General features: G+C 40.5%; 1 protein-coding gene across 8 annotated transcripts in view; it reads left to right on the top strand.

Annotated features, from left to right (window-relative positions):
* DROSHA (drosha ribonuclease III) overlaps positions 1–26,309 on the top strand; it is a 118,251-nt gene that overhangs the window by 61,632 nt on the left and 30,310 nt on the right. For 5 of the 8 annotated variants that reach the window (XM_070476527.1, XM_020887065.2, XM_020887063.2 and 2 more), the window contains 9 exons: positions 390–489; positions 2,298–2,405; positions 8,394–8,501; positions 9,017–9,155; positions 9,504–9,564; positions 13,278–13,358; positions 20,075–20,134; positions 21,426–21,525; positions 24,938–25,040. In XM_070476527.1, coding sequence (XP_070332628.1) covers positions 390–489; positions 2,298–2,405; positions 8,394–8,501; positions 9,017–9,155; positions 9,504–9,564; positions 13,278–13,358; positions 20,075–20,134; positions 21,426–21,525; positions 24,938–25,040 — 860 coding nt within the window. The remainder of the gene's footprint in view (positions 1–389; positions 490–2,297; positions 2,406–8,393; positions 8,502–9,016; positions 9,156–9,503; positions 9,565–13,277; positions 13,359–20,074; positions 20,135–21,425; positions 21,526–24,937; positions 25,041–26,309) is intronic. The other 3 variants (XM_070476529.1, XM_020887064.2, XM_020887066.2) reach the window with 1 other exon arrangement.

Raw genomic sequence — 26,309 nt, 5'->3', positions numbered from 1 at the left:
AAGGGGTCTTTCTTTCAACAAACATCAGAAAGCATGTATTTAAATGTGTTACTTTCAAAGAGGTAACAATGAGAAACCATACATGTTTCTATCGGTTTTTGTGTGTCTCTCTTGGAATTGCCTCCAAAGAGATTCATCCATATAGTGAAACCTCATTTTTAACCCACGTAGGCAATGATTATCTTATACATAGATTCCAGATGACTCTTGGTCATCTAGCTCCTCCATCCCTCCAGACCACGTCCTTCCTTAGAATGAAGGTCTGCAGGCATTAAGGATGTTCACAGGAATGCATTTATGATCGAGCAGGCCTATGAGAACACCTGGCTTTATGGCACTTTAGATTTGCCTTCTTTTCGTCTGAAATGTCCGTCTGTCCTTTTCCTCAGGTACCAGAAACTGTGGAAGAGTTACGTTAAGCTTCGCCACCTACTAGCAAATAGTCCAAAAGTCAAACAGACTGACAAGCAAAAGCTCGCACAGAGGGAGGTCAGTATTGGACCCTATATGACTAATGATGATGTGCTTCCAGTTTATCTGAGATTGTTGTTACACCACACTTTTAGAATAAGATGGAAAGATACTTTAAAAAAAAAAAAAATCATACTTCACTTCCCTCCTCATGTTAGTATGCTAATTTTTTTTTTCATCTTTTAGTAGCTAAGGGACCATATGTTTTCCTTAAAAAGGCCAGTTTTTTAATAGATGTTGGGAATGAATATAGCTTCTCTAAGAAGTTAACTTTAAAACTTCCCAGATTAGCCTTTTGTCATTAATTAGACTGTACATAGGACCACATATTCAAGTTTCTTGGTCTTAGATTGTAAAAGATTATCTTCTATATATCTGTTAGTTTAGTATGGTGAACTGATTTTGGGAGACTTTATATCCCAAATTCCATATATTTTTTTTTTTTACTAATGGGTAGTATTATCTATATTCCAGGATCACTTGTGTGTTATATTTAAGAAGAAAAAAAATCAATGGATTTAGTATCAACATAGATTTTGTCTCATTGAGGGTTTATTCTGCTGCCATAATGTAAAAGCAAGGTTTTGAAGCTGAGAAAAGTGTTTGAATTCTGACGTTGTCACTTTTTGTGACTTGAGCCAGTCAGCTTCATTATGAAAGATGGAACCAAGGCCGAAAGAGGCTGACTGAAATGTCCTTCTGTTAGTGCACCCAGGGGAAAGGGTGATGGTGTGGACTTGGAGACACTCCATTTAACTTTCCTCCAGTGGTGTTTGGCCTGGGAAGGCGTTAGTCATTCAGTCATGTCAGACTCTTTGCAACCCCATGAACTATAACGCACCAGGCTCCTTTGTTCATGGAATTCTCCAGGAAAGAATATTGGAGTGGGTTGTCATTCTCTTCTCCAGGGGATCTTCCCTACCCAGGGATAGGACCCTGGTCTCCTGCATTGCAGGCAGATTCTTTACTGTCTGAGCTACCTGGCCTGTATTAGGAACTTAATCAGTGATGGAGGTGGTGGTGGTTCCTGTTGTTATTATGAATTCCTATGAGATTTTTTTTTATTGAATAAGCATACAAGTATAAAATTATTTTTTATCATTAATTATTTGAAGGGTGGCGGCAAAAGGGAAGAGTCCATTCCTGTTTACGTCTTGCAGCAGTTTTGGATCATTGTCTTGTTTTAATAAAATATACCCTTGCTGCAGGGTTTGCAAATTAGAAGCCGTCTTTGAGAATTACATGGGTTTCTGGTTAATTTACTGATTGTCTTTCTTATATGTAAATGCTTAACATAAGGCTTGATTTAAATATAATTTTTACATGCAGATTTCAGATCCCAAACACCACATTTTGTTTCTTTTTCAGTTAAAGGGCATTTTTTTTCACGATTTTTCTTTTTTTTTGACAAGGATCATTTTTAAAGTCTTTATTGAATTTGTTACAATTTTTCTTCTGTTTTATGTTTTGGTTTTTTGGCTGTGAGGCATGTGGAATCCTAGTTCCCCAACCAGGGATTGAACCTGAACCCCCCACATGGGGAGGCTACTGGACCACCAAAAAGTCCCCAAAAGGACATTTTTCATTTGAGCTTGCCAGCGTAGAGCTTCTTTAGTTTAGTTTTTTCCTTATCCATTTACCAGGAAAAGCTGGCTTATTCCCAAGGCCTTTCTTTATTTATTTTTTTAAAATCTAATTTGGCATGAAGAATTTTGACTACCTGAATGTGAGGGTGAACGAATCCAGCTAATTTACTAATGCTTGGTGTTTGGCTTACTATTGCTTTAGAACTGTCAGGTCGCTCACCATAATGAGTTCTTTTCTAGGAAGCACTCCAAAAAATACGACAGAAGAACACTATGAGGCGAGAAGTAACGGTGGAGCTGAGTAGCCAAGGCTTCTGGAAAACTGGCATCCGTTCTGATGTCTGTCAGGTGATGACGCTTCTGAGAACACAGTTATACCCAAACATCTCTTCCTTTAAAAGGCATCTGGCACTGAAGTCTTCCTAATTCTGAGAAGTTGCTGCAGAATGTATTACCTTGCAGCTAAATGGAGCATCAACAGTACATTGTTTCCTATCATTTGGGTTCTGTTTTTGTGTCAGTTTTCACGTTGTCTTGTTTAGTTGAGTGTGGTGCAGGCGCGTGTGCATGGTGGGGGTGTGGGAGGCGCTGACTTAGTAATGCTCGATTCTGTCTCTGCACATTGAGGGAAGGCAGGTCTGTTCTTCAAATGTATCTGCCTGCTTGAGAGTGTGGGTAAGTGCCCGTCCAAAGAGATGCTCTGGCAGCTCTGCGGGCAGATTCCTGAAGGTGGTATGTGCAGACATTCCAGACTGAGAACCCAGGCTTATACTGCAGAGCTGAAAGTATTAAATGAGCAGAAACAGTATACGTATTTGAGCCAAAGGATAGTATTTTCTCTTTGTGATATGTTAGTCCCTCAGTTGTGTCTGACTCTTTGTGATCTCACAGACTGTAGCCCGCCAGTCTACAGTCTTTGCTCTATCTCAGTGATTCCTCTGTCCATGGAATTCTCCAGGCAAGAATGCTGGAATGAGTTGCCATTCCCTTCTCCAGGGCATCTTCCCAACCCAGGGATTGAACCTGGGTCTCCTGCACTGCAAGCAGATTCTTTACCAACTGAGCCACCAAGGAAGCCCAGCCCATTTTTGCGGGGATGGGGGGTAGACTTAACAGAGGAACATTTCAGCTGTATATAAGTGACTCACTAAGAGGTATTTTTTTCCTTAAATGTGAATTTTTACCAAATTAGACATCCCTCAAATCCAGCATATTCTTTGACTCTTCGCTCGATTCTTTTGTTGTGATTGATATTGGTTGCACTCCATGGGAATTACAGTAAAGGAAATGATTACACAGACTGGGGTCAGTGCAGTTTAGCCTTTTGGAAGAATACTTCCAGGCTGCACTTCCACTTATCTCTTGTGATGGTAGCATGTATTGTAATGAGTCCAGACTCTCTTAGGTATTCATTTCATTGTAATGAGGTTTTTTTTTTTCTTTTAAATCAATGCTGGCATTTAATTATTGTATTGAACAGTGGAATTTAATCCTATCGTTAAAGGAATTGCTATGTAATTCATTTACCATGTGAAGCTAAATGTTTTTTTGTTGAGATGAACTGCTATTAATGCAATATTGCTAAGTAGTTTGAAAATAATCATCTGTAGTGGATGCTAGTCTGTCTAAAAAGTCCTCAGTTATGTTACCTGTTGACCACTTTTTGTTTTAACTGTAAATGCTTTCAGAAGTGGATATCTTACTTCCATTGATTGTTTCTTAGGGCCACTTGGAGCTGTAATATCACCCAGTTTTTCAGCTTGCTAGTGTTTCTCCAAAACCAACACAGCACCGTAACCCCAACATAGCTGCTTAAGACATTGTAGTAACAGTGAGTGGAATGTCCAGCCATCTGCTGATCTCAGTGATGTCAAAGTTGATTGTTTAAGAGATCCTGAAATTATGGAACTCTGAGAACTGAAAAGGATCTTAGAGTTCTTCTAGTTCAGTGGTTTTTAAACTTATGTTTTTGATTTAACTGTGAATTTTTTTTTTTTAACAAAACCCTGTGAAACCCTAATTTGTAAAAAGATAAAAAACAACAACAATAACAAAAAACTGATTGATTGGTGACTAGTGGGTGTGGAGGGAGTGTCCCATTATTGTGGAGCAGTTCCTAGATCAGTTTAGATCCACTGAACACAATTTTTTTAAAAAACATTGAGCTCTTTTTACCCTTTCTTTTGGTAAAACAAATAGGGGTCCAGAATGAACCATGTAGTTTTATGTCCTTCAGATGTGTCACAAGAATCTAACTCTGGCTTCCCAGCTGGATTGGAAGCAGCTGGACGGCTAGGTTTTCTTTTGCTCTCTGCATATATTACATTTTACACTCTGTTTTGAGGTTGATAGGAAAATCCTATGGACAGAGGAGCCTGGCGGGCTGCAGTCCATGGGGTCTCAAAGAATTGGACATGACTGAGTGACTGAGCATGCACATAGCCAAAAACAATCAGTTCCTGTGTTTAACTGGTTGGAGACAAGGTTCCTGAGTAGAGTTTCAGCAAAGGTGAATACTTCTTGTGTAATGATGGTTCCTCCGCATGGAGGACTCCTGCTGTTCCAAAGACAGCCAGCTGGTGGAAGCCAAGCTTCCATCCTCCAGTCCTATTTTTTTACAGGTTATATTGCCTCTTAACTATAGTTTCGTATCTCAGAATAAATGTTTTCGTTTTCGTGTGTGTTCGTCAAATAAGATGGCAGGAGACCTGTGTTGTTCAGTTGCTCAGTTGTGTCCGACTCTTTCTGTGGCCCCAGGGACTGCAGCATACCATGCTTTCCTGTCCTCCACCATCTCCCGGAGTTTGCTCAGGTGGTATGTAATACGAAGTCAATGTGGTTAGTATTGTTGCTAATGAGGAATAAGAATCTGACTGAGAAATAACAGTTAAATGAAATTTATACATGGAATATGCTGAGTAACCCTGAAGCCTGTGGAAAAAATAACTTATACTTAGTTTTAAGAGAAAATGGCTGAGTGCATCTCTGAAATCTTGGGGTGGGGGCCGGGTGGGGTAATAATAATTGCTGGTGGGTTGCTGGCAAAAGCCTTGTGATGCTGTCTGGCTGCCACTGGCAATAGAACTGTTGTGTTCAATCTAAGGCAGAGCAATCTGAGTCCCAGCTTCTCATTCTGGAAGCGTAATTTCCCAACCAGAGCAGTTACCAAGGGTTGTTATGAGATTAGAAAATTCTACCTGATATGTCCCAACAAGTGTTAGGAGGAATGAAAACGTAGAGGTGATCCTGTAACTTGGAACTACATGTGAACTGAACACCGACTGGAACCATGTTTAGAGAGAAACTGTCAGTGTAACCACTTGTTAGAATGAATTCCGGGTAATGCAGAAGAAAAAGCAGGAATCAAAACCTGAAACTGAGGCTGAGAAATTCAGCATTATGACTCAGAAGAGGAAAAGCATCCTGTCGCTATGGTGTCTGTACTTTAAGAATGGGGTTTTGCACACCAAAGTTGACCTGGTGACTTGGAAGAGTATGTACCTCTGCCCTGTGCTGTACCAAGCAGGAGGTCCATGGAAATCAATAAACTGAATCCTGAGAGTGGAGGATGAATAAATGTGACACATAGAGACGTCAAAAAGGAGGAAAGAAACTATGTCAGTTTAACATATAACCAGTATGAGGCCCACGTGAAACTGGAGAAAACTAGAAGGCACAGTGCCTGAAGAAAATTGAAAAGAAGAGAGTGGTGGTGAGTGGTGAGTAGACAGAGAGTTGTGTTTGGTCTACAATGAGTCCACTACATACGAACCTTCAAGTTGCGAACTTTGAAAGATGTAAACATGCGTTTGAATGTTCAGCCAGGTAAGTTAGTTCATGTGTCTGATGTACATTGTCACATGTATGCATCCTCTAGTGGTGCTTTTGTGTACTTTACTATATAGTACTGTGCAGAGTACAGTAGTATAGTATCTTTATTTCAAGCCCAGAATATCTGGGAGCAACATAAAAGTAGCAGCGATGTGGCTGGTACTGCTAAGAAGTGCCATGCAATAATGATGGAAACAAACATGAAAATAGCTGAGAGAGTGGGGCGAGGCGAAAAGGTGGTAGATGTCACTCATTCTTAAAACATAAATTGTTCAGCCAGCAGCACTATTCTAAAGAACAAGGACAAGATGATGGAATATGTGATCTGCTGCTGCCAATGCTGTCCATAGTAATATTGAATGCGCCTGGACAAGTGATGGAGGATATGGAGAAACTTCACAGTGTGTGGATGCAGGATCAGCCGGGAGCCCTGGGCTTGATCCCTGGTCAGGGAACTAGATCCTATGTGCTGCAACTGAAAAAAAAGATCCCGCATGCCACACTGAAGATCAAAGATCTCACGTGCCACAACTGAGACCCAGCACAGCCAAGTAAAAATAAAACAAGTAAATAAAGTGAAAGCAGTTTCTAGAAATGAATAGAATGAAGGGAGATGCTTAGCAATTGTGTGTAGTCTCAACATTGCAAAGATTGATCATTTAACAAACTGAGCTAGAGTCTTATAGAGAACCTCAAGACTTATTTGTCAGGGATACAGAATGGATGGTGATCACACCTACCTTTTTGTAGTGTTCACAAGAACCGTACTTAACTTGGGAAGAGAACCTGGCTCTATTTGGAGTAAGTTTAGAGGAAGTGATGAAGGGACTCACAGCTGTTTCGTGTGAGTAAAGGGTAAAGAAAATAAGACTTAGTTTGGTGAAGAGAAGATGTGGGAACTTTGCCATTAAATGTATATTGTTCTTTTCTGGGGTAGATCAGAGGGATAGGTTATTTTCTAATAACCAGCATACTCTGAAGATAGTTATTTTCTTAACAGGTAATGATTCTTCCCTCGCTGGAGGTTTGAAAACAACTCACTAGTTTGAATTCATACTTTAGAAAGATAGTTACCCTGCATAGTCTTCATGACCCATCCTCCTTGAGTGCTTAGCCTCAATACCCATGAGTCCCATGCAGTTGAAATGCTTGGAAAACTGTATTATACTTTGGCCACATACTTTGTTTCCTTTTTATTGTGTTTTTTAATACAGCATGGATCAAAGCATAGTGGACAAAATGCCAGTAATTCAAATCAGAATGGCATATCTCTGGGAAGCCCCTGGGGGCGAAAAGAGTGTCTCCATCTTTTTTTTTTCCCCACAGCTATTATAAACCTTGCACGTGGAGGTGCTCAATACATATTTACTGAATTGAACTGGAAAGAAAGACTTTCTATTGATTGAAGATCCTTTTTGGGAGAACTAATCTTTCTTTATAAGTTATTACAGGGAACTGATTTCTGTAATTTCAAGCAAATCCATTATCATGTATTTTTAAATAATGTCAGCTTAAAATACTTCAAAGACTAAAATGATAGAAAGCACATGTCAGTCATTCTGTGGGCTGTGCCCATCCTCCAGGTTCTGATGAATAAGAATGACTTCTTCATTCTCTTGATTTCTAGGGAAATGTTATTAAAAAAAGGAAAAAGATACGCTCTCCATGAAATTGTCTCCCAATAAGGAATCTATAGCCAAATGAAAAGTGATTGAAATAAAAGTTCTGTGTCCCCAGGTGATTTAACTGTATTGATGGTTTTTATAAAAGTTATCCTCATAATGTTAGATTGAGTGTTAAACCTGGAATGGCCCTTTGAGATCATCTGGCTGAGAAGTTCTTACCCAGAGGCTAATGATGGGCTTTAGAGATCTGTGAACTCATTAAAATTCCATAAAATTTTTGCGTGTTTGTGCACACAGGCCTTTTTCTGGGGACAGACTCATTTTCCTTAGATCTCAGAAGTGCCTTGACCCTGACAAAGTTTCAGAATTTGTGAGTCCTAATCCATTCCCTTAGAATTAAAGAAACAAGGAGGTACAGAAATTCTCATGGCTTCCTCGAGGATACACTGCTGGCTTCTGATGAACCAGGGCCCTTCCTACTTCAGTGAGGGCCACACATGCCTTATTCTAAGCAGCCTTTTGTATTTACTCATTTGATCCTTTCAGCTGTCCTCGAAGGTAGCTACACCAGTTGTCCTCAGTTGACAGATGAGGAAACAGAAACAGAGAGCTTAAGTAACTTACTGTAAGTCCCAGGATGAATGAATGACAGCTGGATTTGGACCCAGGCACTCTGGTTCCAGAGACCGTATCTCTAACAACTTAGTCCTCTGCCCCTCACAGAGGGTATGCCAGGGTGCCGTGCTGCCAGTACACTGTTTTAAGACTTTGGGAGATGGGATTTGGGATGTAAAAATGTTCTTTGTTTGCCTTAAAATAATCAAAATGTTCTTAATACATTTTTAGAGAATTAAACATACTGAAATGTGCTTTTTCCTAGCATGCCATGATGCTGCCGGTTCTGACCCATCATATTCGCTACCACCAGTGCCTAATGCATCTGGACAAGTTGATAGGATATACTTTCCAAGATCGTTGTCTGTTACAGGTGAGAGTTACTCTCCTGTACGTTTATATAATAACAAGATAGGAGTAATTCATCTTGCAGGTTACAAGTGGAGTATGGAGAATCTCTATTTTGGAGAGGATGAGGACGTCTAGAAACATAGCCTTCTCCATTACCCTACTCTGATTGCCACTTTCAAACCCCCTTTCTCGCTTTTTTTTTAGACGGTCCCTAAGAAATAGATCAAAGATTTGCCTCTTCTTCTTTCATCTTTTCCTCTTTTGTGGCTCTTCTTTCCAGGTGCTGTGTATTCTAATTCTTCTGTGAAAGATGTGGATTTTTAGGTTTGTTTGCAGAAGAGGGCTTGAACTAAAGCTCTGGAAATTTGACACTGGAAAAAATGGAAAGTTTGGGGCTTAAAATTTAATTGGATAAACAAGTCTCTTTCCTGTTTCATTTGTCATGGTGCTTCTATGCTTTTTTTTGTTTGGTTGGTTTTTATTAAATTTTTTTTATGCTGAGTTTTTAAAACTGAACTTATGTCTTTGAAATTTTAGCTGGCCATGACCCACCCAAGTCATCACTTGAATTTTGGAATGAATCCTGATCATGCCAGGAATTCTTTGTCTAACTGTGGAATTCGGCAGCCCAAATATGGAGATAGAAAAGTTCATCACATGCACATGCGAAAAAAAGGTCCGTTTGGATTGCAGTCTCCTATTTTGTTCTGTGTCCCCTGTTTGTAAATTAAATCCCCACCAGGAATGGTTCCCTGGTAACTGTTTCATTCTGTCATTCTTTACTGCTTCTTGACTCTTATGTAATGACATTTACTTTGAGCATAGCTTTATAATAAGAGTGAACGAATTTTTGAGAAAATTTAATTTCTCCTATCACATAGTGTTTAAAGTAACTAAGTTGATCAAACTTGTCCACATGCAAGTCAAATTGGAGTGAGATGAATAATTTTCTTTCTGCATGTCATATGATGGCTCTAGAATGCTTCTAACAATATTGACTTGTGATTTTTTTTAAAAAAACTAGGGATTAACACCTTAATAAATATTATGTCACGCCTTGGCCAAGATGACCCAACTCCCTCAAGGTAAGGTAGACTTTTTTTATAATAGTTTTATTGAGATGGAATTCACATACCATACAATTCACCCATTTAAAATGCATACAATTCAGTGGTTTTTGGTATCTTCACAAAGTGGTGTACCTGTGATCACTGTCTAATTTTAGAGCATTTTCGTCACGCCCAAAGGAAACCCCATACTCCATATTTCTCTCAGCTTGCCTAGCCGTAGGCAACTAGCAATCTTCTTTTAATCCACTTTTAATTTTTATGAATTTGCCTATTCTGAACATTTTGTATAAATGGTATCATACAATATGTGGCCTTTTGTGACTGGTTTATTTTACTTTATGTAATACTTAGAAGGTTTATCCATGTTGTAGTATATATTAGTTCTTCATTTCTTTTTATTGCCAAGTAATATTCCATGGTATGGGTAGACCACATTTTGTTTATCTGGTCATCAGATTGATGGTTATTTCTTTTTCCTTTTTGGTTATTTTGAATGATGTTGCTATGAATATTTGTGTGCAGGTTTTTGTGTGGACATGTTTTGATTTTTCTTGGGTATATAACTGAAGTGGAATTTCTGGTTGATATAGTAACTGTGTTTGACCTTTCCTTTAAGGAACTGCCAGACTGTTTCCAAAGAGTCTGTACCATTTTATATTCTTAGCAGCAATATACAAAGGTTCTGGTTTCTCTGCATCTTTCCCAACCCTTGTTATTATCTGTCTTTTTGAACCTGGGCTTCCTAGTGGATATGAAATATCATCTCATTGTGGTTTTGTTGTATTTCTCTGATAACTAATGATGTTGAGCATCTTTTCATGTGCTTTTGGGCCATTCATATATCTCCCCTGGAGAAATATCTATTTGGATCCTTTTTGCATTTTTTAATCAAGTTACTTTTTGTTATTGAGTTAAAATCATTTTTTTTTATGTATTCCAGATACAAATCCCTTATCAGATACGTGATTTGTAAAAAATTTTTTTCTCATTCTATGGATCATCTTTTTACTGTTTTAATGAAGCACAGAAGTTTTGATTAATTCCAAATAATAGATAAATTGTGTTACTTTCGTTGCTTTTGTGTTTGGTGTCATGTCTAAGAAACCATTGCCTAATCTAAAGTCACAGAGATTTACATCTGTTTCTTCTAAGACCCTTACGGCTTTTTCTCTCACATTTAGATCTTTGGTCTGTTCTGAGTAAGAACTGGTATGACATATGGGTCCAGCTGCTTTCTTTTGCTTGCAGATATCATCCCAGCACCACCATTCCTTGAAAAGGCTAATATTTCCCCACTAAATCACCTTGGTTGAAATCACCCTTGTTGAAAATCAACTGATATGAGGGTGTATTTTTGATTCTTAGTTTATTCCATTGATATGTATGTCTGACCTTAAGCCAGTACCGCATTGTCTTGATTACTGTGGCTTTGTATTAAGTTTTGCAATCTAGAAATGCAAGGTCCCTTTTCTAGCTTTCTTTTTTTTTCAAGATTGTTTTGGCTATTCTAGGCCTCTTACCTTTGCACATGAATTTTTTAATTAGCTTATTAACTTTCCAAAAAAGCTAGCTGGAATTTTGATAGGGATTATGGTGAATCTATGGATAAGTTTGTGAATGATTACCATCTTAATATTAAGTCTCCTGCTTAATATTGTCTTCTGTTCCCTGAACATTCAATCTCTTTGTTTCTCATTTGTTGTCTTTAATTTCTTAGTAATGTTTTTAGTTTCCAGAGTATACATTTTGTATGTCTGTTGTTGAATTTATTCCTAAGTATTTTATTCTTTACAATGCTATTCTAAATGCAATTATTTTTATAAGTTTAATTTTGGGATTGTTCATTGCAAGCACATAGGAATACAGTTGATTTTTTATTTTGATTTTGAATCTTGCAACGTTGATGAGCTCAGTTGTTAGCTCCAATAGTTTTTTAGTTGATTCCTTAAGATTTTCTGGGATTCCCTGATAGCTCAATTGGTAAAGAATCCACCTGTAATGTGTGAGACCTGGGTTTGATCCCCGGGTTGGGAAGATCCCCTGGAGAAGGGAAAGGCTGCCCACTCCAGTATTCTGGCCTGGAGAACTCCATAGACTGTACAGTCCATGGGATCGCAAAGAGCTGGACACGACTGAGAGACTTTCACTTCATTTTAAGATGTTCTATATAGATGATCATTTCACCTGTAAATAGAGATAGTTTTACTTTTTCCTTTTCAGACTCAGTTCAGTTCAGTTCAGTCCAGTCACTCAGTTGTGTCCGACTATTTGCAACCCCATGGACTGCAGTGTATCACTAACTCCTGAAGCGTGCTCAAACTCATGTCCATCGAGTCGGTGATGCCGTCCAGCCATCTCATCCTCTGTCGTCCCCTTCTCTTCCTGCCCTCAATCTTTCCCAGCATCAGGGTCTTTTCCAGCGTGTCAGTTCTTCGCATCAGGTGGCCAAAATATTGGAGCTTCAGCTTCACTCCTTCCAATGAATATTCAGGACTGATTTCCTTTAGGGTGAAATGGTTGGATCTTCTTGCAGTCCGAGGGACTCTCAAGAGTCTTCTCCAGCACCACAGTTCAAAAACATCAATTCTTTGGCACTCAGCTTTCTTTTGGTCTCACATCCATCCACCCAACTCTTACATCCATCCTTTTCAGACTGGATGCCTTTTATTACATTTTTCTTAACCTGGTCACCCTAGCTAGCATCTCTAGTACAATATCCTGTAGAAGTGGTGAGAGAGGCTCCTTGCCTTCTCCTTAATCTTAAAAGGAAAACGTTCTTTTACCATTGTGTTTGGATTTTTCATAGGTGCCTTTTGTCATATTGAGGAAGTTCCCTTCTGTTCCTACTTTGCAGAATATTTTTGTCATGAGAGTATGTTGAATTTTGTCAAATGCTTTTTCTGCATCTATTAAGATAATCATGCTTTTTAAAAATTTATTTTATTCACATTGTGTATTACATTAATTGATTTGGGTTTGTTAAACCAACCTTGCCTTCCTGGGATACGTTACACTTGATCATGGTGTATAATCCTTCTTATACAGTGTGTTTAGGTAGAATTTGGTCTGCTGGTACTGTGCTGAGGATTTCTGGCCTGCAGTTTTTCTTTCCTTTGATGTTTTTGTCTGATTTCATTATTAGGATAATACTGGCCTCATATAATGCGTTGGAAAGTTTGTTTTTTTTTAATTAATTAATTTATTTATTTGTTTTTTCCATTTATTTTTATTAGTTGGAGGCTAATTACTTTACATCATTACAGTAGTTTTTGTCATACATTGAAATGAATTAGCCATGGATTTACATGTATTCCCCATCCCGGTCCCCCCTCCCACCTCCCTCTCCACCCGATCCCTCTGGGTCTTCCCAGTGCACTATAAAACTCCTAGAGGAAAGTTTTATCTGTTAACTTTCCCTGTCTTATTTCTTGATTTTAAAAGCTACCTTTGTACATTAATATTTTCACTTTTGTGTGGCCTTGAGCCCCTGAAGAATCTGGGAAGGAAGTAGGCGGGGTCTATATAAACTCATTAACATCCTGGAAAACGGAATGGAAGCAAATGCCTGATGGCTGATGAGGCTCTAATGTTGCTCTCAGGAGGCTTATCTTTGTGTGTGAAGCACAGAAGTTTCTATTTTGAAAGCCAATACAGGAGACTGTTTAAGAGAGTCTTGCTTTTTAACCCGGGGCACTGAAAAGTTGAATAATCAGACCTGTCCCTCTTAGGAAGCAGACTTGGATGGAAGGTGGAGAGAGCAGGGTTAGAAGTGAAGCACTGCTGCGGCTGGTAATGGCCTCTTCAGCGAGGTTAGTGCCCAGTCGAGCTGGCACAGCTTTCTACTCTACCTTTTTCTTCATGTATTCCTTTTCTTTTCAAATAGGCTTGCCTTGAGGTTGCTTTCTTTGAGGTTATCATGAACCAAACCGTCTTTTCCCCTTCAATCAAGAGGTAAAAAGAAAGGCAGGCCGAAACTTTAAAATTCCAGTTTGAAGATGATCACACGTCTCACTACTGTGTTCCGTGCGAGTCTAAGATCAGAAAAGAACTGTCTAATTAGAGGAGCCCTTAATCACACCCTCAGGGATAGCGTGGCCCTGGTTTCCCTATACCCTGCTATACTGTGAAGTCTCCAGATGGCCAGTTCTGTATTTTAATAAGTAGAACCCTGGGTCCCCTGCAGCCCCCTTCAGCAGGGCTACACGTGCCATTGACCCATTCTTTTTCAATGATGAAAGCACAGGTTTAAGTGATCTTTGCCTCCTCCACCCCACCCACAGCTGTTGGCATATAAATTATGTCTTTTTGATAGCACTGTTTCAACCCCATGGTTTATCTTTTCTTACCCTGGGAAAGGGAATGATAGCTGAGAGACTTGTGTTCTTTTTGAATTTACATTTTGAAAATGATACCACTGATAGAGAATGGACATGCTCTCTCTTGTCCTTTGACTTCTGTTCTGGCCTTTGTGGCTCTTGTGCTGAGAGTCTCTTGCCTCCTGTCCCATCTTTTTGCTGATACAGAATTGACCCCAACTTTCTATTCAGAAAGAGCCTTCTTGCCTCGGCAGCCAGTCCGGCGGCTGCTTGGCCGTGGCTGTGTGGTAGCCCCAGCTGTGCTCGGCCCTGGGAGCTGTACTGAAGAAACGCAGACAGATTTAATCCAACAGACATTTGTCCAGTGCCCTTTGAGTTTGAGGCAGTTCACAGGTATTTCGGTTAGGATTTGGCGCCATCACTGCCAGGCCCAGGTTCAGTTCCCGGTCAGGGAAGCCTTTCTTCTTCCTTTCTGCCTGCCACCTACCAACTTCCTCAGCATGACCATACCCTAGTGGTTGTGGTTCAGATGGTAAAGAATCTGCCTGCAATGCAGGAGACCTGGGTTCAATCCCTGGGCCAGGAAGATCCCTCAGAGAAGGGAACAGCAACCCACTGCAGTATTCTTGCCTAGAGTATTCCATGGACAGAGGAGTCTAGCGTGCTACAGTCCATGGGGTCACAAAGAGTTGGACATGACTGTGCAACTGACGTTTTCACTTTTTTCAAAAACAAGTTAAGACATAGTCCCTGCTCACCAAGAAGTGTGACTCCCTGGGGTGGGGTAAGAGTTCCATAAACATGCATAATATAAGGAAGACTCTGCTTAGCACTTCAGTGAAGGTCAAAAACACAGCAACCACAGCAGACTGCTGTGGGGCCGAGGAGAGCTCTGGTGGGTTGCTCAGGGACTATGGTTAGTTATATACCATGCACTTGAGTAACTGAGTTCCCTTGAAACAACGTGCCCTCTCCCCTGTTTGTTTCTCAGTTTGCTGTTATAAAGTGGGATGCAGCAGTCTGCTTCTTGGAAGTATTTGTACATGTTTGAAACAGACACTATGCAGTTTCAAGCATCAGTGGTTACATTTCCTCCCAGGCAGGCCTGCTCAGAATTTTAGAGTTGAGAAAGGAACAGGACAGCCAGTAGGCTAGTAGGTTGTTTGGGCATCCGTGTGCAGCACTGCAGGTGGAGGAACAGGGCTGGTTGGGGAACTTGATGGAGTTCTTCCCCAGCCCCACCAAAAGCCCCTCCTTCCCCCCTGCCCATCCTGCCATGCAGTTAGTGCCATCTTCTGCCGGGTCTCCCTCCAGACAGCCTTTCCAGGTGTCACCTTGCTATTTCTAGAGCTTCCATTCTAGTTTGTAGCTGTAAACTGCTTGAAGGCTTTTTGTGACATCGCATCGCCTGCTGAATAAGTCTGAACCTCCTCGCCTGACAATCTCAGCACCTGCTGACCCAAGCCACCCTTCCAGGCACATCGCTGTCTTCCTTGTGGCCTTCTGCACACCAGTAAGACTGAAATACTTCCTGTGCAGTCGAGCGTACCCTCTCCCTTTCCTAAATGCCGGCAGTCATTGTAGCCGTGCTCACCTTCTGCCGGCATTTCTTTTATGGTGCAAGTTTCAGTTCTCCCAGGTATTATTAATATTTTGTGTCATAGTTTGATTTCTTTTTTTTTAATACTGTGAGTATTTGGAAGGTCTTTGATCCTACTCTCTCTTTTCTTTTTTTCAAATTCTTTTTCTTTTCCAATTAGTGCCTTTCAAAAAGCAGGGCCTCAGTAAATAAGTCTTAAAGGAAAGAAGGCCATTCATGATATTACTTTTATTCCAGGTTTTTTACTTGTTGACTAGAAACAGGGAAATGAGCATTAGGAAAGGTCATGGTCAGAGCCTTCAGAAGTTTAACAGCTGGTGAGTCTCATAATCTGATTTGGGATCAGCTAGCATTTACAAGGAGAAGGCAATGGCACCCCACTCCAGTACTCTTGCCTGGAAAATCCCATGGATGGAGGAGCCTGGTAGGCTGCAGTCCATGGGGTCGCTAAAAGGCAGACATGACTGAGCGACTTCACTTTCACTTTTCACTTTCATGCGTTGGAGAAGGAAATGGCAACCCACTCCAGTGTTCTTGCCTGGAGAATCCCAGGGATGCCGGAGCCTGGTGGGCTGCTGTCTGTGGGGTCGCACAGAGTCGGACACGATTGAAGCGACTTAGCAGCAACAGCAGCAAGGAAATGGTAGTTGCAGAGTACCCTTCCAATCATGCTAAGTTGCTCCAGTCGTGTTCGACTCCTTGTAACCCTGTGGACCATAGCTGCCAGGCTCCTCTGTCCATGGGATTCTCCAGGCAAGAATACTGGAGTGGGTTGCCATTTTCTTCTCCAATCAGTTATACATTAAGTATCTGTCATTAAAAATAGTAACAATGCATTGAATATATGTGAATAGATGCTTAATCTGGGATCCATGGGTCCAGTTGGATCTGAGATCTAGTAGGGCTTCTCTCCCCAAGTGTTCAGTTAGATGTAATAGTGAAAGTCACTCAGTCGTGTCTGATTCTTTGCAACCCCATGGACTGTACAGTCCATGGAATTCTCCAGGCTAGAATATTGGATTTTGTAGCCTTTCCCTTCTCCAGCGGATCTTCCCGACCCAGGAATTGAACTGGGATCTCCTGCATTGCAAGCGGATTCTTTACCAACTGAGCTATCAGGGAAGCCCCAAATGAGTTATGCCTGTAGTCTCTCTTATAATATTTTTTTATAATTCCATAGTGTGAAAATCACTCAGTCATGTCTGACACTCTGTCGTATCCGACTTTTTGCGACCCCATGGTCTATACAGTCATTGGAATTCTGCAGGCCAGGATACTGGAGTGGGTAGCCTTTTCCTTCTCTAGGGGATCTTGCCTACCCAGGAACCCAGGACTCCCACATGGCAGGCGGATTCTTTACCAGCTGAGCCACAAATAGATGTAATGGACAGAAGGAAACTCATGGGTTGGGTGGAAGTTTCAGTTGACCTGCAAGGTCCATTCTAGCTCTGCCCTACCAATTGCCCCTTGAGGCTTGGAATACAAAGGTAAGAAAATGTTGTTCGTCCCTTCGCTCTAGCAGTTACCCTTGGACTTGGCCCATCCCAAGATGGTTTTCTATGGAGTAGATGACACCTTACGGTAATTACTATTACAGGGAAATTGTTCTGTTTTATAAAGTGTTTTGATTTCCACAGACCAAATATGCTATCTAAGTGCTACAGTTAATCTAAATTTCATAATGCCTCTGTTGATTCAGTTCTCAAAAGCAAATGGAGTGTTTACTGCTCTGTAAACATCTCATCTTGGAGCTTGCTAGTATTTAAACAGGGGTGATTAAAGGAAGTATAAACAATGGAAGAAGGAACAAAAGACTTGCCGCTGTAGACAGCAAGGACCAGCAACTCACTCTGTCCATTTTTCCAGATAAACCACTGGGTTAGGAATTGTGTGATATAATAATAAACTAAAATGGTATTTAACCCCCATTTTCGTTTGTGGCCTACTGCCAGAGTTTAGTCATGGTGAGGATACAAAAAAAACATATGCTGGATAGGGGACAAATTATTTAATGGATGGCAGACTTACTATTGAATAAACTTGTTTAGCACTGTGACCTTGTATTTTAACACACTGAATAATGGTCTGCCTTCAAGGTTATTAAAATTCTCAATGTAGTTCCTGTCTCCCTGAAAGTTTATAAATGAAATTAAATAAAATTTATACCAATATGACTTAATTCAAAATAGTATATGACTCAAAGCAGCTATTATTTTTTGACTGGTTGTCTTGTTATTCTTCAGTTAAGCACAAGACAGTCCAAAGTATAGTTCATCTTCCCTCTGGACCCTGGCCAGGGTTTCTTGTTTTCCACCTTAACTAGGTTTTCCTGTATTGTACTTTGAACTGTTGGGAAGATGATAGTCTTTACCACAGAAAATGCATGTTTATTTTACTGGCTGGTGGGAAAGAATAGGATAATGTTAATTTCTCTCTTTTAAAAAAATGTATTCTTTCTTAATTCCTATCATCTCTCAGGCAGTAGCTTATTTTAGGATCTTCTTTTGCATGGCTTCAGACAACACGCAAGTTCCCAGCCTACTCGAGTCACAGTCTGGCTTGTCTCCACCACTTCACAGAGCTTGCCCTTCCGTGGCTTCAGCCATCTCCCTGGTATGAGTCAGTGCTCTCTTCTTATCTTGCTGAGTCTGTTTCTTTAATTGAAACATGCTCTTCTCTTTGGCTAGAGGATAGCACTGGCCTTCTCTTCCTCCCACCACCCTGCCAGTTCCCCTATGCTGGCTTCCTTTCTGCTGGACCACAGCCATGACCCTTTCCTAGGCTCAGTCCTGGGACCCCTTGCCTAGCTGCATTCTCTGCAAACTAGTGCCATCCAGTTTCAACATCTGAAATCCTATCGACGTGTAGACCACTCTTATAGTATTCTTGCCTGGAGAATTCCATGGACAGAGGAGCCTGGCAGGCTACCATCCATGGGGTCGCAAAGAGTTGGAAATGACTGACTCACACACACACACACACACACACACACACACACACACACACACACACACTTATTACTAACTTTGTTCTTGCCTGTGAACAATAGGTTAATATATCTAGCATTTTGTTGGATCTCTCCATTTGGATATTTTATGCACATTTCAAAGTTAGCATATCTACAAGGCAGCTCTTGCTTCTTCCCAAACGTGTTCCCCCTCTTGGTCTTCCCGTTGCAGTAAATGGCAGCACTTTTCACCCAGCCACGTGAGCCAGAGTCTGGCACTGCCCTTCAACCTTTTCTTGTTGGTTAGCTTCCCAGTCCCAACTATCAGCACCTCTTTTCTGCTCCGTCTTTCTAATGTTTCCCAAATCTGATGGCATCTCTGCCCCTCCTCAGTCACCTCTCCAGCCTGCGCCTCCATCATGTCACATCAGGACCACAGCAGTATCCGCCTCAGTGCTTGTCTTTCCTGCACTCGATCTCTGCTAAAGGCAGCCAGAGCGGCCTTTAAAAGCCTGTTAGATCAGGTCACCATCTCTGATAAACAGAGAGATGGTGACCTGCTTGCTCTGAGAGACTCGCAGGTGGAAGGAGGCTTCCATGAGCCACCTTCCTGCTGGGTTCAGCCTCGTACTAGACATGAGAAACTCAACTTGTAAGATGAACCTTCCTCAAAATAATTGAGATATAAATAAAATGCAGTCTCTGCACCAAGGGAGTGTACTCATTTTGATAAGGGATTCAGGTGGGGTTTCATCTGGACCTCACATTCTGCTAGACCTCGAGGGATGAGTCGGTTTTCAGGGGGTCTTGCTGTCCAGGGGAGACCTGAAAGCTCCAGGGCAGCACAGAGCTTGGCCTGCACAGAGGTGATGAGTGTTTCAGGGGATGCCCTCTTCAGAGAGGACCAGGCAGTTTTGGAAAAGGATCCAGTGCATTGGTGGGAGAGGATAGCAGTGGTGAAGAACCCACCTGCCAATGCAGGAGACCTAAGAGATGCTAGTTCATCCCTGGGTCAGGAAGATTCCCTGGAGGAGGACACAGCAATCCACTCCAGTATTCTTGCCTGGAGAATCCCATGGACAAGGGAGCCTGGCGGGCTACAGTCCATAGGGTTGCAAAGAGTCAGGCACAACTGAAGCAACTTAGCATGCACAAACGCACTTTTCAGAGAGGACCAGGCGGTTTTGGAAAAGGACCCAGTGCATTGGTGGAAGAGGATAGCAGACTGAAAAGGTAGGTTAGGCCCATTTGAAAAGACTTTAGACATGAGGTCAGATTCAGAGTTTGGACCATGCGAAGCTAGAACATGGTACCAGTGCTGATTTTCCACTTTCTTTCTCTAAGAATGCATTCTCCCTTCTCTTGTCCACCTGATAGCAGTGTAGAAAGATTCACAGTTGTTAGACTGATAAGTCTGATTCCCAGGGGACGGAGGCACCAGGGTAGAGAGCCTGAACCCCATAGTAGGAGGCAGTGCTCCCTCCTCCCTTCCCTACTAGACACCCCCCTGGCGGGATGGTCATCAGATCCCTTGATTATGAGGAGTAAGTTAGGGTGCTTTGATTACTAAAGGAGCTAACCCTCAGCATCCTTTCTTTTGAGAAGAGAGGAAGGAAATGTAAATGTGGGCTATTTTAAGAGATCCTTTTAATTCTCCTGTAGGATTAATCACAACGAACGGTTGGAGTTCCTGGGTGATGCTGTTGTTGAATTTCTGACCAGGTAAGTAGGCTTTTCTGCTGTTCCCCAATAATTGCATTTTACAGGCAACATACTTAATACATTACCTTCTTTGTAATTAGCCCGATAAAGCCTTGAAACACAGTGGTTTTGGTCTCTTCTGTAGAGCTTAAAAGCTCCATGTCTGTGCCTCTTGCCCTGATAACTTGCACTCACTGATGCCGTAATGAGCAGGATTACAAGATGAAAGGCTAGCGTCTCTGTCCTGTCAAGTTTATGTTCAAGTTGCTACAGCCATGAGAGATCAGCTTGTCTTGGTCTAGATGCTTCAGAGCCTATATTCAATTTGTAAAGAAAGGGATGATATTTTAAAATGTCATTTCATTTTCTGGGATTTGTCTTTGATCCCTTTCTCACTCTTTCTGAACTCAAGGGAAGGAAAGCATACGAGAATTTTAATAACTAGATTTTTATTTATGGGGTGTGTCTAGTGTATGTGTGTCTGTTTGTTTGTGTGTTTTCTCCCCAGAAATGTTTTGGATCCTTAGTTTGGAGGTAGAGGTAGGAAAGTACATTTTGCTTTTTCAATACTCATAAAATTTCTCTCTTAAAGGGAGATAACACATGTTGCTCTTGGAACTGTCTCAAGCTATTTTTATTCCCTTTCAATCATTTCTTTCCCCACGAAGGACACAGTGAGGCAAAGGAGCAGTTTTCTCAGTGTGTTCTCACTGGACACAAAAGGACCAAACTAGCTTAGCTGCCCCAACAAACAGTGGATCTTCAGAACTAGTTTGAGAGTTACGAGAGCGCAGTTACCCTTGTGGTCCCGCCTGGTTTTCCATCAGCCTTCTTCCTAATTCCCGTACTTCCCTGATCCACAGCCCTGGCTCTGTTTGCCACTCCTGGTTCCGTTCCTGTCCCCACCTATACTTGTGACGAATGTGTCACCTGGCTGCCCTGCTCAGAGCTCTCTCTTCAGGGGCCCTATAACCCAACCCAAGCAAAACTCTCTGTCTCCAGGCTCACTTTTCAAGTGTTAGATAGGATTGCTCTCAGCAGGATGAATGATTGTTCAGGTCTTCATTGTCATCGTATTTCAGAGAGCTCTTTTTACAGAAGTCAGTGTGAACAGATGAGTGGATGGTGTTTGGGTTTTAGCACGTTCAGATACACCGTGCTTACTATTTAGCCCTTCAGAGACCCTTCAGTTTAGTTCAACCCAGCTGGTAGGCACTGTGCAGATGTTATGTGTCAGGTCTGTTGTTTTAGACTCAGAACCACATACAGAATATTGTGATACATGCTGTCTATGTGCTTTTTTTTTTGGCAGTGTCCATTTGTACTATCTGTTTCCCAGTCTGGAAGAGGGGGGATTAGCAACATATCGGACCGCCATCGTTCAGAACCAGCACCTTGCCATGCTAGCCAAGGTACAAGTGTCTGCACTTCATTTGCGGTGAAGTCTACGTTCTCTTCCTCAGTCCATGCCTAGCTTTGCATTTGAATCAGTAACCCTTTAGGGTGTATTAAGGGTTTAATATTTTATTGATGAGGAAGGATTTTTGCTTGTTTGTTTGTTTGGGTTTTAAGGACTCAGCCTTATTAGTTCTGTTACCTTAGTGAGTTTCACCAACAGCTAATAAACTCCACAGTGAGGTGTCTTGGAAACAGAAGAGGAAAAAATTGACAGATGTGCATGAACAGAGTTAAACATTTGGGGAAAAGGAACATGAGAACAGAGCAAAAGAAATGAAAGATTTCATATTTTCCCTCTGTGTAATATTTCTGAATTACATTTGTTTTTAATTTACTTTAACAGACAGAATTATAGCTTTGAATAGAATACTCCAGGCCATTTGTATCCATGGGGGATACTTTACAGATCTTTGAGAATCCCCCCAAATCACAAGTCCTATTAATTAAGATTTTGCTTTTAGGCTGTTTAGCCAGCCACATTGACTTTGCCGAGTGACTGACAGAACCTTTCCTTGATTGAGATTCATGGTAGGCTTGTTGCTTATGTTGTCTCATTTGATCTTCCTGTCTCTCTGCAGTGTCTTGTTATCATAAATCCTAACGGATAGGACCCTGGCGCTTGTTTGGAAATTCAGGATACCAGCAGGGGGACCATGAACAAATTGATATTCTCTTTGCCAAGCCATAGCTTTCTCATCTGTAGAATGGAGATCTGTTAGCATCTACCACATAGGGTGGTTGTGAGAATTTAAGGAGATTACCATTTGAGTTTTAATGATTCGTTTATGAAGTGCTTGGTGCAATGCCTATTCATCACATAAACATATGAATAAATTAGTAGGAGTTAGTTGCTTTTATTGCTGCTGCCACTTATAAATTACATTTATCAATCAGTTACATTTTATAGGCCTGTGGGTTTATTCAGTAATAGGGGCAACAGTGGCTGTTAAATTCCCAAACATTAGTGATCTGTTGTAAAAGCTTTTTGTGAGTTTTCCTTGATTTTTAAGTAATTTCTATTTTTTTCTTCATTTTTGATGTAAATGTTGGAATTTGGTAGAAAAGACTAGATAAAATCCATTTTAGTTTTACAACTGACTTCTTAATTTGATCTTGCCAAGGCATTAATTACTTTTAATATGTGGTTAATTTTATCCCATGTTTTTTGTGTTAGCAAGAGTGTACTGCTGTATTTTATATAACATCCTCATCGTAACTGTGGTGGTAGGCTTTGATCCAGCTTCAGTGGCATTTGAGAATATAAATAGTGATGCCTTCAGGAAAAACCAGCTTGGTTTTTAGGCTCATAATGAATGAAATTCCACAAGCGCTTCAATGTTTAGTTGACTTAATTGTCAAGATGCTTCCTGATAGCTCACGTAAATGTCTGTTGGAAATACCTTTCATAAGTAGATTGTTGGCACACTCTCCCCCACCTCTCCCTGCCATTGTTTTCTTTAGTTTCAGGTATAATGGAATTGCATGATTATTTTTCAAACAATTGTAGGGAGGATATTTTCAACATGTGGAAAATGAAAATGGAAGCTATTCCATGACATAGTGGGTGCTGTATAGAGCCATGAGTTACAACAGGGGTGGCCACTGGCCATTTCTTCCCTTCAGGGATGTCTATGTAATCCTGCTCCACCGCAAACCCTGACACAGCCATAGCACTCGACACCCATCTGCTCCAGCAGAAGGCAGTGGTAAACCTTGCCCTTCTCTCTAGACCAGTGGTTCTTAACCATTTGAGAGGAGAGACTTGATGAAGGAAGAGTGCTGACTCTGAGAAGGTAATAAAAGCTCTAGGTCAGCACTCCAGACAGTGAACATTTTAACACATGCACAGTGGAATATCACTCTCCTTTTTAACAGTTCCATTAATGCCTTCACGAAAAACTAAGGATATAGAGATTATGAGAAGTGAGAAAATTCATAACATTCCGGAATAGTTGTTTATGTTACAGAAATGGCTTGCAGTCTACTCTCAAAGCAGGGCTCCAGAGATAGCAAGCAATTCCCAGTGAAGTTGTGAAACAAGTGAAATTTCCATATTCTAGTATAAACTCTTGCACTTGGGGATCAGTTTTTGAAAAAAAGGTGCTTTCTGCTCTTGTATTTGTGGTAGTCAAAACTCTCATTTGAGTTTATAATACACTCATGAATTCCTAGCAATCCAAAATAGATAGCATGTATGCCCTGTTTTTATTTGTCTCTTCTTCAATGTAAATGAATATGGTTATTTTTAACACACATACTAAGACACACCATATCTGAGTCTCTTTTATCTGAGAGCTGATGAGATTCATGTTGTCCTAGGTTGTTCATTGACTTGTTATTTGTTCCATATTATGTGGCATGTTATGAATCGAATTATATGGTAATAGAAACAGATTTATTGTGTGTTTATGCAGTGTTTATACCCTTTTCCTTTTATGGAACGAATTATGATTTCCATTTATTCAATCTCAAGAGTTTTGTAAAAAGCATTTATACTGTGTCTGGTTCTAAAAGGACTTGATTTGTCCTTTATGATACAATAGGAAAAGAAACAAGTAGGGACTAAACTCAGAACAAAGAGAAAATATGGGTAAGACAGTAAAATAAAGCCAGAGGTAAAGTTATTGTGCCCAGATATGTTCATCAGTCCTATAAAATTTCCAGAATTAGGCCATAAATCTGTCTCTAAACTTGTCTGAGGCCAAATAGAAAAAGAATATATAATTCATTACAAACAATATTCCCAGAGCCCTTAAGGTAGTTCCAACCCATTGCTCAGATTCTCACTGAGCCTTCAGGATGAGTGTGGAAACCTCACAAAGGGACACAAGTACAAAAATATATGGCTCCCCAAATCCAAATCCTTATTAAATAAGAAAAAAAAAAAGATTTATAGAAATAAGGCATTTTTAAGTCTTCTGAGAGTCCCCATCTACTCCACCACATAAAAATCTCTTGATTTTTCATACAGTACAGAGACCATCAGTACCATATAACTTTGGAATCCAAGAGGTTAACTTCGGGTTGAGTTTGTATCTCTAGACATATTGGGTAAATGCAAAGGCATGGCCTTGTAATAGAGTCTTATTCCAAACTGAGGCTAGTGCTTTTTCTGAACCTGGAGTTGGACAGATCAGATCTGGTCCATTCTGAACCTACTTGAATCATCAGAGTTCATAGAAGCTTGCTTGGGGAAAAGGCGAAGTTGGTCAGCACTGAACCGTATGTATGGTCTTGTAAAGAATGGTAGATTAAACTTTCGCCTAAGGCCAGTTAATTTGTAACTGTACCCACTAGGAGATGCTGAGTTATAACAGTTATGATTTTGCCGATATTCTCTAATTTTTGTCATTCTGAATTTTGTAGAAACTTGAACTGGATCGGTTTATGCTTTATGCTCATGGACCTGACCTTTGTAGAGAATCAGACCTTCGGCATGCAATGGCTAATTGTTTTGAAGCATTAATAGGTAATTTCTCTTTTATAGTCTGGTTTTTTGCATGTCTGAAATGTCTGGAGAGCACATAAAATTCAGTGTGAAGCCTTGGGACAAAATTACTTGTTCCCAAAGCATATGAGGTCCCCAGTATGATACCCGCCTCCTTGTACTGTAGTTATTGTGGTTCTTCCAGAGCAGCAGTCGTGCTTTCTTTTCTTGAATTTCTTGTATCATGTCATGTACATGCTTAGTATATACTGAACTGAATTGAAGTGAGTTAATATGAGGATGGATTACTTGCCAGATTTGATTCAGGATCACATACATAAATAAGTTGCTGGTTAGACCCTAATATTTTTTTTTTAATAAAATGTAAAGCTATTTTACAGGATTTTCTGCTTTAAACATCTTGAAGACACTGCATATTTAAAAATCCCAGGGCTTGAGCCTCTACAACTACTGTTTATTCACTTGAAGCACGGCTAATATAGACACTCAGGCTCTTTACTTCCTCAGTTTCTTTTTTACTATAACCAGAATATAATTAGCTGTTTGTACAGGAAAGTTATGAAGAGTTAATTAGCTGGTGATTGCAAGTATGCTTTACAATGAAATGTTACAGTAGATTGACAATTCCTTGATTTTTTTAGGTAGATGATTTAGTACATTTTATTTTTCAAAGGCGTCTGTACTTCCTTATCAATTTTGCCCTCTTCCTTTGAAAATGAGCATAAAAGCTTCCCATTATAGTTTTATGCTGATGGTGGTAGCAAGAGAATATTTAATAACTATCCACAGTCTTTTCACAGCTATGTCTGTTTTGTACAAATATGTCTATTTTCAGAGGGTTTGTCATGTGGAATGACTACTCTGTACACGTAATTTTTTTTTCACATAATATTTTTGACAGTTAATGTTACAGTTAGCTCCATAGCCAGGCACACACGGTTCAGTTCCCTCTTGCATCATTTATCAGTTCTGTGTCTTTGCCAGGTTACTGAGTCTCTTTGAACCCCAGTTTCCCCATCTATGACATGGAGATAGTATTACTTACCTCACAGAGTTGTAAGAACCTTAATATCTGATCCTAACTGCAGCAAATCCAGGGCAGAGTTCCATTTCCTTTACCCCTCCCCCAGATCACCTACTGTGGACCCCAAACCTATAAATCTTTTCTAATATCCTCTTACTGAGGTGCCTTAAAGGTGAAGATAAGAATGTGAAAATGCTTTGCATAGGGCCTAGGGCATAAGTGGTCCCTCAAACCCCTGCTATTACTAATATCATCATCATCATCAC

Source organism: Odocoileus virginianus, chromosome 14, assembly GCF_023699985.2.
Source record: "Odocoileus virginianus isolate 20LAN1187 ecotype Illinois chromosome 14, Ovbor_1.2, whole genome shotgun sequence".
NCBI lineage: Eukaryota > Metazoa > Chordata > Mammalia > Artiodactyla > Cervidae > Odocoileus > Odocoileus virginianus.
This window is presented reverse-complemented; position numbering and strand designations above follow the sequence as displayed.